This window comes from Vitis vinifera, chromosome 4 (genome assembly GCF_030704535.1).
Source record: "Vitis vinifera cultivar Pinot Noir 40024 chromosome 4, ASM3070453v1".
Classification (NCBI taxonomy): domain Eukaryota; kingdom Viridiplantae; phylum Streptophyta; class Magnoliopsida; order Vitales; family Vitaceae; genus Vitis; species Vitis vinifera.
In genome coordinates, this window is record NC_081808.1 from 23,604,465 (window position 1) to 23,622,283 (window position 17,819).

Consider the following 17,819-nt stretch of genomic DNA (forward strand, 5'->3'; position numbering starts at 1 on the left):
TCACAACTTCATTTGAGAAATATTTTATTGGTTTTCTAGATTAAAAAAAAGTTTGTGAAGTATTTCTCATTTAATAGCTGATAACAAAGTGTTTGTTGAATTTCATTCCAATGTTTGTTTGGTGAAGGATAAGGAAAACCATCAGGTGCTGTTGCAAGGGAAGCTTGAAGATGGACTCTACAAACTGCATATTCCTAAGATTAAAAGCCATGCAAAGTCAGTTGTTAATTCCTTTGTGAATCCATCAGTCAATCCTATTGTTGGGCTAAATTTAGTTGAGTGAAAAAGAAGGGTTGATGCCCAATGTCATGTGTCTTCTATTTCAGTTAGTCCTGATGTCTTACATAAAAGGTTAGGTCATCCATCTAGTAGAGTCATGAGTCATGTCCAAGAATCTTGTAATTCAAATGCTTCAATCAATGGAAAACTCAACTTTTGCGATGCTTTCCAATTTGGAAAAATTCATACTCTACCATACAACTCTTTTTTCTCTCAAACTTTTTTCACCTCTTGTGCTGATCCACACAGATATATGGGGCCCTGCTCCAATTGTTTCAAACTTAGGATACAAATATTACATATGTTTCAGAGATGATTTTTCTAAGTACACTTGGGTATACCCTCTTCGAAGTAGAGTTGAAGCTCTAAGCTCTTTTATCCTCTTCAAAAACCAAGTTGAGAAAACTTTGGACACTAAAATAAAAAAACTCCAATCAGATTGGGGTGGTGAGTATAGACCCTTTGAAAACTATCTTAAGGATAATGGATAGTTTTTCAACACCCTTGCCCACATGCTTATGAACAGAATGGAAAAGTCGAGAGAAAGCACAGACACATTATAGAAATGGGTTTAACCTTTTTTGCTCAAGCCTCTATGCCTTTGAGATTTTGGTGGAAAGCTTTCCAAACCTCTATTTACCCTATAAACCACTTGCCTACACCAGTTTTGTAGTTTTTATCCCCATTATTAAAGCTTTATAAAAAAAAACTAGATTACTCTTTTCTCAAAACATTCATATTTTCTTGCTTTCCTTACCTTAGGCCATTTCAATCCACTAAATTTCAATTTCACACAATCAAATATGTCTTCCTAGGCTATAGCAACTCTCACAAAGGGTATCTATGTCTTCATCCTAGTGGTAAATTTTATATCTCTCGACATGTTGTGTTCAATGAAAATAAATTTCCTTATTTTGGAGGTTACCTAGAACTAAAAAGTTGAGCCCCTTAGCACAATCATCTTTCTCTTTTCAATTTTTAGATAATTTAGAAGATGGCTTATAATTGGAACCTAAAGAAAAGTCAATTCAGGCTCAGGTATGCAATGAAGAGAGTACAAATGAGAGCCAACTTGCAGATGCAACTCCAACAGATGAGAACCAACCTTTAACCAGAGCTCCATTAACTGCATTCTCTTAAAATATGGAAGATGTGACTTCTCCATTATTGTCGACACCAAATCAACCACTAGTTCTATCAAGCCCAACCATTTTTGAACAAATTGAAGCACCAGAATCTCAAAATTCACCAGTCTTGCAAAACCAACCTAGACATCCTATGCAAACATGGTAAAAAAGTGGTATATTTAAACCCAAAGTTTATGCAACCAGCCGCTTGAACTCTTCCAAACAACCATCAGATATTTTTCAAATTGCTAGCAAACCAACTTGTGTGGAAAATGCTTTGGCATCCCCAATGTGGAAGAAAGTAATGGATGAATAATTTGGTGCCTTGATCTGAAATCATACTTGGGACCTTGTACCTTACTCACCACAGTACAATATAGTTGGAAACAAATGGGTGTTTAAGTTGAAAATCGATCCTAATAGAAGTGTGAAAAGATACAATGCTAGGTTGGTTGCTAAGAGGTTCCACTAAACACCTGGAATTGATTTCAAAGAGACTTTCAGCCTAGTAGTCAAAGCTACATATGTTCGAGTAGTGTTAACAGTGGATGTGTCAAGAAATTGGGACATTAGACAATTGGATGTAAACAATGCCTTCCTGAATGACATTATTCAAAAGGTAATTTACATGGCCTAACCTGAGGGATATGTTGATCCTTTAAAACCAAACCATGTGTGCAAACTAAATTGTGCTTTGTATGGATTGAAGCAAGCCCCTAGGGCATTGTTTGATAAATTGAAAGTTGCTTTAATATAGTGGAGTTTTCATAACTCAAGGTTTGACATATTTCTCTTCATTTTCAACTCAAATGGAAATTTCATTTATTTGTTGGTCTATGTTGATGATATCTTGCTAACATGGAATGATGAGTTATTGTTGAACAAACTCACAAACGACCTTAATAGAGAGTTCGCACGGAAAAACTTGGGATAGATCCACTATTTTTTAGGCATTGAAGCACATCGTGATGCAACGAGATTATACTTCACTTAGTTGAAATATGTGACTAATCTTCTTAAGAAACACAATATGGAAAATGTAAAACCTAGTCTAACCTCGATGACAGTTGGAAATATACCATCAAGTCGAAATCAAGAGAAGGAAAAAGAGTAGATGAAAAATCCTACTCTCTATTGAAGTGTGAATGGTGCTCTGCAATACCTAACCTTGACTAGGCCGAACATCTCCTACAGTATGGACAAACTTAGCCAATTTATGAAAAATCCAACTATGGTGGATTGGCAAGCAGTGAAGAGAGTCTTGCGGTATCTTAAAGGAAGTGTGGACTGTGGCATTCACTTAAAACTAAGTAAAATACTTGGTTTAACCGCCTTTTCGGATGTTGATTGGGGCTCTTGTCTACATGACCAAAAGTCAGTTAGTGGTTATTGTGTCTACTTTGGTGATTCAATGATCTTTTGGTCATCCAAAAAACATGTGGTGTCCCGATCTAGCACATAATCTGAATATAGAGCCTTTGCCCTTGCAGTAGTTGAATTAACTTGGCTACAGTCCCTTCTGAAAGAGTTAAGAATTGTTCTTTCTACTTGTCCACTGATTTGGTGTGACAACATGAGTGTTGGCTCTTTGGCTGCTAATCCAATTGGTCATGCAAGAACTAAGCACCTAGAAATTGATCTTCATTTTGTAAGGAACAAAGTAGCTCAATAAGACTTAGAAGTAAGATATGTGCCGTCTTGTAATCAACTTGTAGATTGTTTTACTAAAGCCTTGGTTGTCACTTGACATCAGTATCTTAGGTCCAAACATGGTGTAACAGAGTCCCCCTTTCGTTTGAGGGGAGCTGTTAGAAAAGATACTGAAACTCATGCTTCAGCTCTTACACATCAGCACTCAACCATGCCACGTCTCTCCTATAATTGAGCCAAAAGTTCCCTTGTGTTGTGTGACTTTCTCTCATATACAGTACCTACTGTATATTGTTGATGTGGTGTAGAAACCCTTCATTTGTGTATCTTCTTGGTCATATAAATTGTATGTTTTGGAGTCAGTTGTCGGTGTGCTGAACCACTTTCAAATACAGAATTCATTGCTATGTTTGTTTTCTTATTCTTTGACTGTGACAATATTTTAATAATATCTCTTCTAATTCTATTTTAAAAATATAGCGATATAACGATAAATATCATTAATAAGTTACTTCATTGCTTTCAAAATGACTTAAATGCTTTCAAAATGTTTATAATTTAATGTTTTTTAATATTTGACTAAATGACAATCATGAATAAAATCTAATTGATATTACTTTATTTTGAATTTGTAAGACAAAAAATCTTCAATAAATGACTATTTTAAATTCCTTTTATATTTTATAACTTATTTTTAATTTTTTTTTATTAATGCAAATGAGATAGACTCTATAGATAAATGTTTTTTTTTTTTTTTCTGTTGTTTCTTTATTATTTGGTGATCTTGGTTATAATTGTTGCTTTCTTCTTCCCCACAAAAAAATTTAGGTTATTTGGTTGAAGTTATTCAACAAATTTGTTTAATTTAAATAGCATTATTAATGTGAAAATTATTTTTTTAGTGACCAAATAGCTATTTATATTGTGCTTTTCAATGACAAGGCAAGGTTTTGAGATAAATTCGGATTAATAAAAACCATCAAATTATTATATAATGCATATTCTAAATTTGGCAAATTATTGTATAGTGCATATTGTAAATTTGGTGCAATAGTTCATGTGCAAATTAATTGAATTTGGCTAATTGATTTTTGTTGATCTTAAGTAATTTTCATACCATTGATTTGGAAGATTAAGAAAATATTTCTATTTTCTAATTAAGCCAATTTGAAAACATCCTTATGACATAGTAGTTTACCAACTCAAATTCCAAACAAAAGTCATACAAGCACATAAAACTATTACCAAAGTAATGAATGCCACCACATTATTAATTATAATAAATGCTAATTAAATATTATTTATGACTTCCATTAATACTCATTAATGGAAACCATTAATGTTATTTATGACTTCTATTAATATTCATTAATGGGAATATTAATGGAAGCCATTTGGAAAGCCTATAAAAAGGCTTCCCATTCTCTGTAATATGTATCTTTGAGAAAGAAAGAAATTTCTTCATTTTTCTCATTTTCTCTGTCTTTCATTCTTTCAACTCTCTTATCAGATTCCTTTTCCCCAATATGTATATTGTTAAAGTAATATATATTTTATCTTTACTTTGATTTGCGTTGCATTTATCCTCGTTTTACAACACGTTATCAACATGAATTGTTATGAAGGTAATTCTTGTATCTTAAACTCGAAGTTATTTATATAGAATAAGATTTTACATATTTATATTGTTATTGTTAAATTCATTTAATTTGTGTTATATATTGTTAAAATTTATAAGCAAATTATTTGATTTTGATCAAAAGTTATACCGATGCTATCAATTTATAACTGATTATGATAATATTGTTTTGTCATATATATGAAGTTATTTGACAATGTCGAATCTCACAAAATCGAATTTGTGGCACTTGACATTTTGAGAAAGAACTTTCTATCTTGAATCCTTGATGCTAAAATACATCTTAATGCAATGAATCTTGAAGTTACGATCAAAAAAGGAAATCAAGCATCCCTGTAGGATCCCACAAAAACACTGATTTTTCCTTCTTCACCATCTCTATGAAGGTTTAAAAAATGAGTATCTTACGGTAAAGGACCCTTTTACTCTATGGAGTAATTTGAAGGAAATTTATGACTACCAGAAAACTATGAGTCTCCCAAAAGCTCGATATCATTGGATGCACTTGAGGTTGCAGGATTTTAAAACTTTTAGTGAATATAACTCTGCATTTTTCAAAATCAACTTTGAATTAAAGTTGTGTGGAAAAAAATCACAGAAGAAAACATGTTAAAAAAAACTTTTACTACGTTTCATGCCTCGAATGTGCTTCTACAGCAACAAAATTGAGAGCTTAGATTTACAAAATACTCTGAATTAATATCATGTCTTCTTGTTGCTGAACATAATAATGAGCTTTTGATGAGAAATTACTAGTCTCGTCCAGTAGGATTTGATCAATTCTTTGAAGTGAATGCAATATCGTCCTAAACTCATGGATATGGTCATTGTCGTTGAAATGAATCCTCGATACCATGGTTATTATGGTAATGATCCCTCAAATTCTCTAAAAAATAAAGCCTCATTACACCACCAGAAATGGAATAATATTGAGGCAAAATAAGAAAAATTGAAGTGTTTACAAGATAGACCCCCTAAGAACCATGAGAATAATGGTTATAGATGTGGTATGAATGGACATTGGTTGCGTACCTGTCGTACACCCAAACATTTGGTCGACCTTTACTAAGCATCAATAAAAGCAAAAATAAAATGGATAGAGATGAACTTTACCGATGGTGATGGATTGGACCCAACCTACTATGACATTGATTTTTTTAGAGGTCATAGTGAAAAAGTTAACCATTTAATAAATGATGAGAATGCTGACATTGATTGATGTTACTTTATATATCAAATAATATATTATTATGTTTTATATTTATATCTGATTATTACATTTTGTTTTATATTGTTATTTACATTATGCCTTGTTTTTTTTAATATTAGTTGTATTTAAAATCCATGTGGTATTTGGTCTCAAGATGAATGAGGATGACGTATGTCTTGTAGACTGTGCAACCACACACACAATTCTTCGAGATAAAATATACTTTCTCGAATTGATATTAATAAAAACTAATGTAAGTACCATATCTGGTACTATAAACTTAGTTGAAGGCTCTGGAAGAGCAAACATAATGTTACCAAATGGAACTAGATTCCATATAAATGACGCTTTATATTCTAGCAAATTTAGAAGAAATTTGCTCAATTTTAAAGATATTTTTAGAAATGGATATCATATTGAAACCATGAATGAAGATAATGTAGAATATCTTTACATTACTTCCATTATATCTAGCCAAAAACTTATAATGCAAAAATTCCCGGCTTTCTCCTCTATGTTGTATCATACAACTATAAAGCCTATTGAATTATATGTTGTCATGAACTAGAAGTTCAACGACCTAAAAGTTTTTATCCTTTGGCATGATAGACTAGGTCACATGGGCATCCACTAAAGAACCAGAAGATTTTTTTGCCCAATGAATACTCATGTACTGCTTGCTCATAAGGTAAATTGATAGTTAGACCATCTTTTACTAAAGTCATATTTGAGTTACCAGTCTTTTTAAAAAGAATACATGGGACATATGTGGGCCTATTTATCCACTATGTGGACCATTCCATCATTTTATGATCTTAATAGATGCCTCTACTAGGTGGTCACATGTTTGCTTCATTTCTATATGTAACGTTGCCTTTGCTAGACTTCTTACACAAATGATCAGATCACGAGTACAATTTTCAGATTATCCAATTAAAACAGTACGTCTTGATAATGTTGGCGAATTTACTTGTCAAACATTTATTGACTATTGCATGTCAGTAGGGATATATATTGAGCATTCTATTGCTCATACTTATACCCAAAATGGTTTAAAAAAATCTTTCATCAAATGTCTCCAATTAATAGATCAATCATTACTAACAAAAACCAAATTACCTACATCCGCCTGGGGACATGCTATTATGCATGTTACAACTTTCTCTGTATTTGACTTACAACTTACCATGAATACTCCTCTTCACAACTTGTGTTTGGAAAACAACCAAATATCTCTCATTTATGAATCTTTGGTTGTGCAGTATATGTACCAATTGCACCTACATAACACATTAAAATGGGTCTCCAATGACGACTTGTGATTTATGTAGGTTTTGATTCTCCATCTATCATAAGATATCTTGAACCTTTGACAGATGGTGTTTTTACAGCTTGGTTTGCAGATTATCATTTTAATAAGAGTGTTTTCCTGTCATTGGGGGGGAGGGGGAAGCCGATTCCTGAAGAATGATGAGAAATTACTTGGAAGACATCTACTATGACCCATCTTGATCCTTATACAAATCAATGTGAACTAGAAGTTCAAAGGATCATTCATTTTCAAAATCTTGCAAATCAATTACTAGATGTATTCATTGATACAAAGAAAGTGACAAAGTCACATATCTTGACTGCAAATACTCTAGCACGAATTGATGTCCCTATAGAACAGTTAACAAGTGAATCTAAGATACACTTGAAACGTGGGATACCTGTCGGCTCAAAGAATGTAACTTACCAGAAAGAGAGAACACAAGAAAAACTTGGTACTCTAGAAGAGGCCATCAAAATGACTGATCATTCTAAAACTAAAAAAATCTATAGCTTTAGAAGAGACACAAATAATGTAGAAAGCCCCTCAAAAGGTACATATTGAACAAGAAGCCCCTGAAGAGGTGTAAGTATTTGAAAATTGTGAGATCTAAGTAAGTTATGGACACACAAGAGAAAAACGGGATTGAAATAATATTGTTATTAACAATATTTTCACTTTCTAAGTGGCCTATAATATCATAAGAAATGATGAAGATCCTGAACCACAAAATGTAGAAGAATGTCGACATAAAAATGATTGGGCAAAATGGAAAGAAGCTCTGCAGGCAAAGTTAAACTTATTAACAAAACGAGAAATTTTTAGACTTGTAGTCCAAACACCTGAAGATGTAAAGCCTATTGGGTACAAATGGGTATTTGTACAAAAATGCAAAGAGAATAATGAGATCATAAGATATAAAGAGTGATTAGTAGCATAAGGTTTTTTGTAGAGACCTAGTATTGACTACAAGGAAGCATACTCTCTCATCATGAACGCAATCACATTTCGTTTCTTAATTAGTTCGCAAATCTCAAAAGGATTGGTTATGCGTCTCATGAATGTTATTATAACATATTTATACGGATCCATGGATAATGATATATACATGAAAATCCTTGAATGATTTAAATTTCCTGAAGCAAATAGTACAAAGCCTCGTAGCATGTACTCAATCAAGTTACAACGATCCTTATATGGATTAAAGCAATCCAAACACATGTGGCACAATCACCTTAGTGAGTACTTGCTAAAAGAAGGGTATGTGAATAACTCTATATGCCCATGCATCTTTATTAAGAAATCAGAAACCGGATCTGCAATTATTGTAGTGTATGTTGATGACTTAAATCTTGTTGGAACTTCTGAAGAGCTCACAAGAATAACAAATTATTTGAAAAAAGAATTTGAGATGAAAAATCTTGGAAATAAAATTTTGTCTCGGCCTGTAGATCGAGCATTTTCCAAATGGAGTTTTAATATATCAATCAACATACATTAAGAAAGTTTTGAAGCGTTTTTATATGGATAAAACACATTCTTTAAGTTCTCTAATGGTTGTCCGATCACTTGATGTGAAAAATGACCCATTTGTCCTTACGAAAAAGGTGAAAAATTACTTAGTCCTGAAGTACCATATCTTAGTGTTATTGGTGTACTAATTTATCTTGCCAATTCTATACACCCAAACATTGCTTTTTCTATCAATTTATTAGCAAGATACAATTCCGCTCCAACTCGAAGACATTGGAATGATATCAAACATATATTGCGTTATCTTCATGGAACTACTGATATGAGTTTATTTTACTCAAGGAAATCAAAGTAAGAATTGCTTGGATATACAGATGCAAGATACCTTTCAAATCCACATAAAGGTAGGTCACAAACAGGGTATGTGTTTAATTGCAATGGTATTGCTATTTCATGGAGATATATTAAACAAGCAATGGTGGCCATATCATCAAATCATTTAGAACTATTTGCAATTCATGAATCAAATCGTGAATGTATATGACTAAGATCTATGATCCTACATATTCGGGAATCATGTGGACTTTCTTCTATCAAAGGTGACTTGACAATATTATTTGAAGATAATGCTGCATGCATTGCACATATAACAGGGAGTTATATTAAAGGAGATATAACTAAACATATTTCACCAAAATTCTTTTATACACATGAACTCCAGAAGAATGATGAAATTGATGTTCAACAAATACGCTCAAGTGATAATCTAGTAGATTTATTCACAAAGTCATTGCCAACCTCAACATTAAAGAAGTTAATACACAATATTGGAATATATCAACTCAAGGATATCGACATGAGAAGGAGTATGCTTGTAAAAGGGTGTTAGTGTACTGTACTTTTTTCCCTTCGTCCAGATTTTGTCCCACCGGGTTTTATTGGTAAGGTTTTTAATGAGGGAGTCCTAACATACCAAGAGCAACTTAAAGAATTATAAGAATATTGTACTATTTTTCCTTTGTTGGGTTTATCCCATAAGATTTTTTACTAGTAAGGTTTTAATGAGATATATTCTTCTAATGTGGTGGACATTCAAGGGGGAGTGTTACAACTGAAGTAATGAATGTCACGACATTATTAATTATAATAAATATTAATTAAATATTATTTTGATTTCCATTAATACTCATTAATGGAAATCATTAATGTTATTTATGACTTCCATTAATATTCATTAATGAGAATATTAATGGAAGTGTAGACCCTAAAATTTGTCCAATTTTTATTTTTACGTTAATTTCGAGTCCAATTTTGTGCTTAGATTTCAAATGGCCCACTCACTATTTAATTATTAGTTTTTATTATTTTGCATTTTATTTTATTATTATTTTATTTTTTATTATTATTATATTATATTTTATGTTTATTTATTTTTCATTTTCTCTTTCCTATTTTCTCCTCCACTTACCTACCCCACCCACTTTCTCTCTCTTCCCATACCTCCCCCATACCCCCACGTCACCACATGTTCCCCTCACTTTTCTTCTATCTTATTTTATTTCTCTTCTTCCTACCCATTTTTTCTCTTCTCTTTTCCCATTTTTGCCCCTCCACTTTCTCCCTATTTCTTTTTTAGATTTTTCTTCCATTTCCCAAGGTGGGCCGGCGACCCCATTTCATTTCCTCTCCATTTTTCCCGCTTCTCTCTCTTTCCATGGCCCTTTCTTTTTCCCCTCCCCCCAAACACACTCCAGCTTCCCCAACTCCAAGCACCCACACGGCTGCCCCCATCTCCCCTTCATTTTCTCTCCTCTTCCCCTCATACTCCCCATAGCTGGGAACCCGTGCAAATTTTTCTTCTTCCCCATTTTTTTGCTCCATTTTTTCTCATTTCTCTCTCATTATTCACTCCCACACGACCAGAACCCCCCATTTTTCTTCTTCCCCATTTTTGATTTTTGTTCTCTACCCAAACACCCGCTTGTAGAGACATGGGCCGCCCCATTTCTTCTTTGCCATTTTTTATTTTTATTTTTATTTTTCATTATCTTCCTTTTTTTTTTTGTTTTTGTTTTTCAAAAAAACCATCAACCCTCATTGCCACCGACGAGCTCCTGCCAGTCGCTGCTGACGAGCCACTGTCGGCTGGCGACCCTCTCTCATTTTCTCGCATTCCCTCACTTTCCCATCCCACTCATTTTCCATTATTATTATTATTATTATTATTGTTATTATTTTTCTTGATTTGATTTTAATAATAATTTTTGTTTATGAAATTTGGATTGATGAATTAATATGAAATTTGAGCTTTGTTAATTAGTATGAAATTTGGGTTAATTTGTTATTGGAGAATTAATATGAAATTTGGGTTAATTTATTGTTGGTGGATTAATTTGAAATTTGTTAATTTTGGTTTGTGGTTATTTGCATTTGGTGATTAATTGGGATATTTGGATTATATCAATTGTATATTGTTTATTTGGACTTGAGCTTATTGTTAATTGGTTATTTGTTTGAGCTTATTGGATTGGGCTTAAAATATTATTTCCTTTAGTCATGTATATTATTGATGTGAGCTTGTTAACTGATATGAATTTTGGACCCATAATGTGAGTGAAATTTGTTGGATGACTTGAATATTTGATATGAGCTTGACCAATTTGAACTATTTAATTTGGGAATGGGAAAATTGTGGTGTATATTAAATTAGGCTTGGATTATGAAATATTAAATTTAGGCCTAATGAGATTTATCTTAATTTATTATGTTTTGGGTTTGATTAATTGAGCATATATTTTGACTATTAATTTGAAAATTTTAGATTAGGGTTAATGACATGTGAGATATTTTTGTTGGGTTATATTTGTTAACTTGAGCCCATTTTTAATTAGTGAAATTTGTTGGACTAATTTGAAGTTTGGATTTGGGCTCGAATATTTGCTTTGGACTTTGTACATTTCTGGATATTTACACATTTGTGCTATTTTTGTTTTTGCATGAGCCTATTCTGCAATTCTGTTGGTTGAATACGAATTTATGATACGTGGAGCATGGAATTTCGTGGAAGAAAGTGATTGAAAAAGCTGTAAGAAAATACTAGGCTTGTTGTAAGTTTATTTGGGTATATATTTTATTTCTCACTTTTATTTGGTTTTATTTTTATTAGTTCTTGTAAATATTCGTTTGTATATATTTGTTGAGTGTGTATAGAATTGAACATCGAACAAACTAGAAATTTTGTTTAAATGAGAGAAAAAATTTAGTAAATATGTTTTAATAAAATAATAATTTTTAAAATTTTTTTTTAATAAAAGAAAGTTTTTTTTTATTTATAAAAATTCAGAAAAATGCATTTAGAAAAATCCAAAAGAATTGTTTTTTTTTATAGAATTTGAAAAATCGTTTTTAATAAAATTGTCCAAAAAATGTTTTTTTAAATGAATTATTTTTCTTTAATTAAAATGAGATTAAAAGTATATTTTTTAGAAATAGATTATTTAAATCTTTTTTTTATAATTAAAATTCCTTTTGCAAATAAAGTTATGTCTTTTTAGATAATTTGTATAAATCACCTTTTTTTTAAATGGAAATGAATCAAAATACTTTTGTAAATAAAATTGTAAAAATTCATTATTTTCTAGTAAAAGCAAGTATAAATAATTTTTGTACCCAAATTGAAATTTTGTAATAAATTCTTTTGATATAATAAGTAAAAATAATTTTTTTTGAAAATTGAATACAAATGAAAATAAATAAATTGAAATCATTAATTCAAAATCATTTGAAATTTCTTGAAAACCATTTTTTTAATCTTTTTTTAGTTCAATAAATCATTTTTGCATAATCCTCTTGTATCTTGTAATTAGATTTCATCATTATTTGTGTGTATTGATTTTCATAATGACTTGTACATACTCATTTGCATGATTATTTTCCTTAGTATCCATAATTAATCAATTAATTACCATAATTCCTTCAATTTGATTAGTAGAGACTGTATGTATACAGACTTAGAGGGGTGCTACGACTCACCACCGTACCTTCCCAATAAGTAACCTGCCCCTGGACTCAGACTCGCACAGATCACATTTTCCAAATAAGGAGTCACACTTAGGGTTTTCTTTCTTATTTTGTTTACCCTTTAAAAAATAAAACAAAAATAAGTGGTGATTCCAAGTATTTTTCTAAAAATCATATTTTCACTAAATCAATAAAAAAACGAGTTTCGCCATCGAGTGGGAACGCATCGAGTGAAAAGTGGGGTCCATAGGAAGTCATTTGGAAAACCTATAAAAAGACTTCTTTCTTCATTTCTCTCTCTCTCTCTCTCTTTCATTTTCTCAACCCTCTTCTCTAATTCCTCCCCCCATTATGTATTTTGTTAAAGTAATATATATTTTATCTCTACTTTGATTTGCATTGCATTTATTCTCGTTTTACAACAAAAACAATGATTTACTTAAATATGATCAAATATACATGGTTTGCTTAGCATTCAAGCACCCATGATTAAATACTTGCAAATTTATAAATATTTTATAAAAATAAGGATTCTATTTGAAAAATGTAGTTGAGTATTGATGCTTTAAATGACAGTCACTAATTAATATGACTGTATCGATACAAAGCCATACGTGCACATAAAGAATGGTCTTGGTTATAACTAGCAAATTCTGCTTATAAGACCCTATACAAAACTCACATGACTATATATGATTACTACTGTCAGCCAGTCACCATTACACATGACTCATCATCAGTTTGGTTTACAAATTGTTCTCAGGAAGAACATATCCCTACTATGGGGGAGAATACAAGTAGCGGGTCCAAGCTAGAGACCATCAAGGCATGCGCCAGTAGCAGTTGGTTACTGATCAATATATAAAGATGTGAGCAGGTAGGTAAGTTGGAACCTTATATACACACACCATAAGTCCCCCTAGCTAGCATATGATAGGGAATCTTTCAGGCCATTAAGTCAACAGTTCACACTAGGATCTAGTTTTTTTTTTCCTCGTCATGACTTTCTTTTTTCTTATGCTCCTTGGGTTATGAGACCAAGCCCCCCCAGAAACTGATGCCACGTATATTGCAGTCTGTTGATGCTTATCTCCTATTCAAATTATCTGTTCCCATCAAATTAGGTTGGCTATGTTATCACAAATAGTTCCTCTTTTGGTTCTCACTGCTAAACCCTTTTTCGGCGCACTTGGACATTTCATGAAAATGAAATCATCCCATGGATTTTACGCTGAAGGGGAATTTGTCCTTGTCATATTTGTTGCATTTGAATTCTTCTTGTCTTTTTTCAGGGATAAGAGGCAAGAAACCATTGTCATAAATGGTGAAAAGAACCTTGTCTTGTTTTAATTGTTGTTGTTGTAGGTGGTGATGGCTCCATTTTGAATACAAAAACCGATCTCCATCCTAATGATTCATGGGACATTGCAACAGCAACGATGTTGAATTTTGTTAGGGGCTTGTTTGAACTCTAGCTTCGTCCTAATTTTGAAACCCGTGACTTGCAAAAGGCCTACAGAGTTGATATCTGATCAGGAGGGTGACTGGAAATTTACAATGACATTATAATGTGTGGAATTTTTCATATACACCCATAAATTTTCAAAATGGAACAAGCACAGAGATTGAACCCATGCCATATTTAGTAATTAAAGAATCTTACATTTTGACTATTGAATCAAACAAATAGAGTGCTAGAAAAATTCAATAGAAAAATAATCAATTCCTTAAGCTTTGAAAAGCATTTTGTAAGCTTAAATTTGCAGTGCTGTAGATCATGAACCACACAAGGAGGATTTTAGAAGAAAGAATCATACATGCCCCATACGTAATACTTCTTCCTCATGCATTCAGAACCTGTATATAGAGATATATAAACTCAAAATCTTCACCGAAGTAGCTACTACCTTCAGTGATTTGCAGGCAAGGTTGTGTAAGATACTTGAATTTAAGTCTCCATATCCAAAGGTTCAGCATGTTATTCTTTCAACTAGGCAAACAAAATAAGGGACATAGTGACCTCATTCATGACCAGTCCCTTGCTCATGAAGTCTTGAGGACAAGAATATTCTGAACATCTTCAATGTTCTTAATTTAATTCAGACAAATAACAACTATATAATCAAAGATTGGACCTCCTCATGTGCTCTTGTATGTTTCTGCCCTGTTGATACCGTCATCAACTTTGTCGCCTTTCTCCTTTGAAACTTAATTAAATATCAGCTAAGTACAGAACTCTAATTGGGTTTATTCTGATGAAAGATTGTTAGCCACGCGTCATATAGTCAGCATATTCTCATGTAAATCACAAAAAACTAAACCCCATCTGCTGGCCAGATCATTTCCATATTATATTTGTTTCTGTTAATTCCATCTACGCGTGCAGAGTCCAATCCTGTATTTGAGCTGTGCTCTTTCAACTTCATTTTTGACTTTCAGAACCCAGATAAGTTTAAATTTGCATACATGGTCTTCAGTAGCAACTTTATAACTGATTTATCAGCTGCATTTTAATAAAAGAACCCCCATGCTAACATAAATTAATGACTAATAAGTTCCAACCACCCTACGTGGCATAGAACATAGAGAATGACTTAATGAAGAATTGATTTTTTAACAAGGCAATGGGAATATGAAATTATTCAGGAAGTCCATGAGGACTGATGGCATCTTTACTTTTCCTCTTGGTTTACAACCTAAATTATTACTATTATCATCTCTTTAATATGACAAGGGATGCCACCAAATCTGTTTTAATTAGAGAACTTCTTCCAGTAAAACTCATCAGTTTATAAGAATTTCTGTTGGACACGGAAAAGCGTGTGGAATAAGGCCTTCCGAAGTAAGGGTAGATGTTTCCTCCATGAGCAGCAAGAGATCTTTATGGCTAACAGGTGGTCCATCCTACTTTGTTTCTCTAGCTTGGTATATAAGCATGGGGCCTTAGCTTAAACATTCATAGGTTCTCTCTGAGCCTTTCAGTTTTCCATCTTCCATTAATTATGGCCTATGAACAGATCCCTTACCCGTTGGAGCCAAGCTACAATGAAAAACCTCTTGACTGTAGCTTGGAAACTGTATTTTCTTTCCAAACAGAAGATCCCATCTGCCCAAAAACCATCCAGGATGGTATTTTCCATGACCAGGACATGGAAAGACTGTTCCAAGTAGAGGATGGACTCCTGGACTTCAATTCCATCCATGGAGATCACATAATGGGTCTTGAAAGAGCAGAAGAAACTAAAATGGGGTATGATGCCAGCCAAGAAGCACCAGAACAAGTGGATTTTTTGGCAGATGAGAGTTCCCATTTGAATGGAATTCAAGAAGAGTTGATGGAAGACTGCGGCTTAGCTGATCTCTTACTAGCAGGAGCAGAAGCTGTTGAAGCACAAAACTGGCCACTTGCTTCAAGCATAATTCTGAAGCTTAACGATCTCCTTTTACATCAAGCAAAAGGGGACAACCAATTTAACAGATTGGCTTTGTTTTTCACTCAAGGCCTGTATTACAGAAGTATCAGCGCTCCTGAAATGCCGCTGCAGAAGCCTGTTTCTAGGCAGCCAAATACCATGTCTGCCTTTCAGATGCTCCAAGAGCTCTCCCCATATGTGAAATTTGCACATTTCACAGCCAATCAAGCAATCCTCGAGGCAGCAGAAGGCGGCCAAGAGGTTCATGTCATTGACTTCGACATCATGGAGGGGATACAGTGGCCTCCATTGATGGTTGATCTTGCAGTGAAGAAAGATGTTTCTCTTAGAATAACATCAATCCTCTCAGACCAGGAAAATGTGGACATCATTCAACAGACAGGAAGAAGACTCAAAGAGTTTGCAGAATCCATCAGTCTCTCGTTCACGTTTGATCAAATGGTGATTCTGAGAGAAGAAGATTTTGACAGAATTGAAGTGGGTGACACACTAATAGCCAACTGTATGATCCACCAGCTCTACATGCCCAACAGAAGTTTATCATTTATCAAAACTTTCTTGGGAGGTGTGAGTAAACTATCCCCCAAGATTGTTGTTTTAGTAGAAGAAGACTTGTTTAATTTCTGTAAAATCCCAACCATGTCCTTTGTAGAGTTCTTCTGTGAGGCCCTTCACCACTACGCTGCTTTCTCTGATTCACTTATGAGCAGTTTCTCTGGTATATACAAAGTGGGGCTAAGATTGATAGAGGAGGAGTTCTTAAGAAATAGGATTTGGAATAGTCTGAGGCAGTTCCCTTGTGAGAAGAAAGAGAAGAGCTTGTGGGAAGATGGGTTTGCTTCATTGAAGAGGTTTAAGCCAATTCCACTAAGTTCATGCAATGTTGCTCAAGCCAAGTTCTTAGTTGGTCTCTTCAGTGGGGAATACTGGGTGAAACATGAGAACTGCAGGTTGGCCTTGTGTTGGAAATCAAGGCCTTTGACAACGGCTTCCATATGGATACATGCCCATTTCAAAAAATGATCAAATCTGAACCTATCTTCCTAGTTGTTTCTTCATAATCATAGATCTGAAAAGGCTTCAGTACATGAATGAATCATGGCTGGCTTGGGCCAAATGGGGGTTTATTATTATGTAGTGTAAATACTAAATACTGAGAGTGTTTCCAGATTTGGACATGGAGTATTAGATAAGAAAGAATTTGTGTTTTCAGTTGCCTGTACCTAGAAACACCCTCCCCCACATCCACATCTAAACAGAATACATTGAGGTGGTCAGTGTGTAGTCCACTGCTTTAAAGCCCAGATGCTTCTCTAATATTCAAGTTTCACTTTATACGTACCCACACTAGTGGCTGGCTCCAATGATGATCAAGGAATGTTATCATGGGATTTGAAAAAAAATACAATAATTTTAAAAAATATGATAATTTAAAATTTAAATTTATGATACTTTAATTTAATCAAAAGTTGTCTTTCTAAAGAAAAAATTTCATTTAGATTCAAAAGTTGTTTTTTTTAAAAGATAACTTTAAAATTGAATTAATTTCGAAAAACTTTTAATTGATTTTATAAAAAGTGTTGTAGATTTAGAAAATTTTTAATTTTTTAAAATATTTTTAAAATATTTTTTGGCCTGATTTTTAAATTTTTAATATTTATTTTTTTAAAATAAA

At 33.0% G+C, this 17,819-nt stretch overlaps 1 protein-coding gene across 1 annotated transcript; it reads left to right on the forward strand.

The window, feature by feature from the left end:
* Positions 1-15,486: 15,486 nt before the first annotated feature.
* On the forward strand, positions 15,487-17,366 carry LOC100248787 (protein NODULATION SIGNALING PATHWAY 2). Its single transcript, XM_002276314.4, has one exon. It carries the CDS (start codon positions 15,713-15,715, stop codon positions 17,165-17,167), a length of 1,455 nt encoding a protein of 484 aa, XP_002276350.1. The 5' UTR covers positions 15,487-15,712; the 3' UTR covers positions 17,168-17,366.
* Positions 17,367-17,819: the final 453 nt, after the last annotated feature.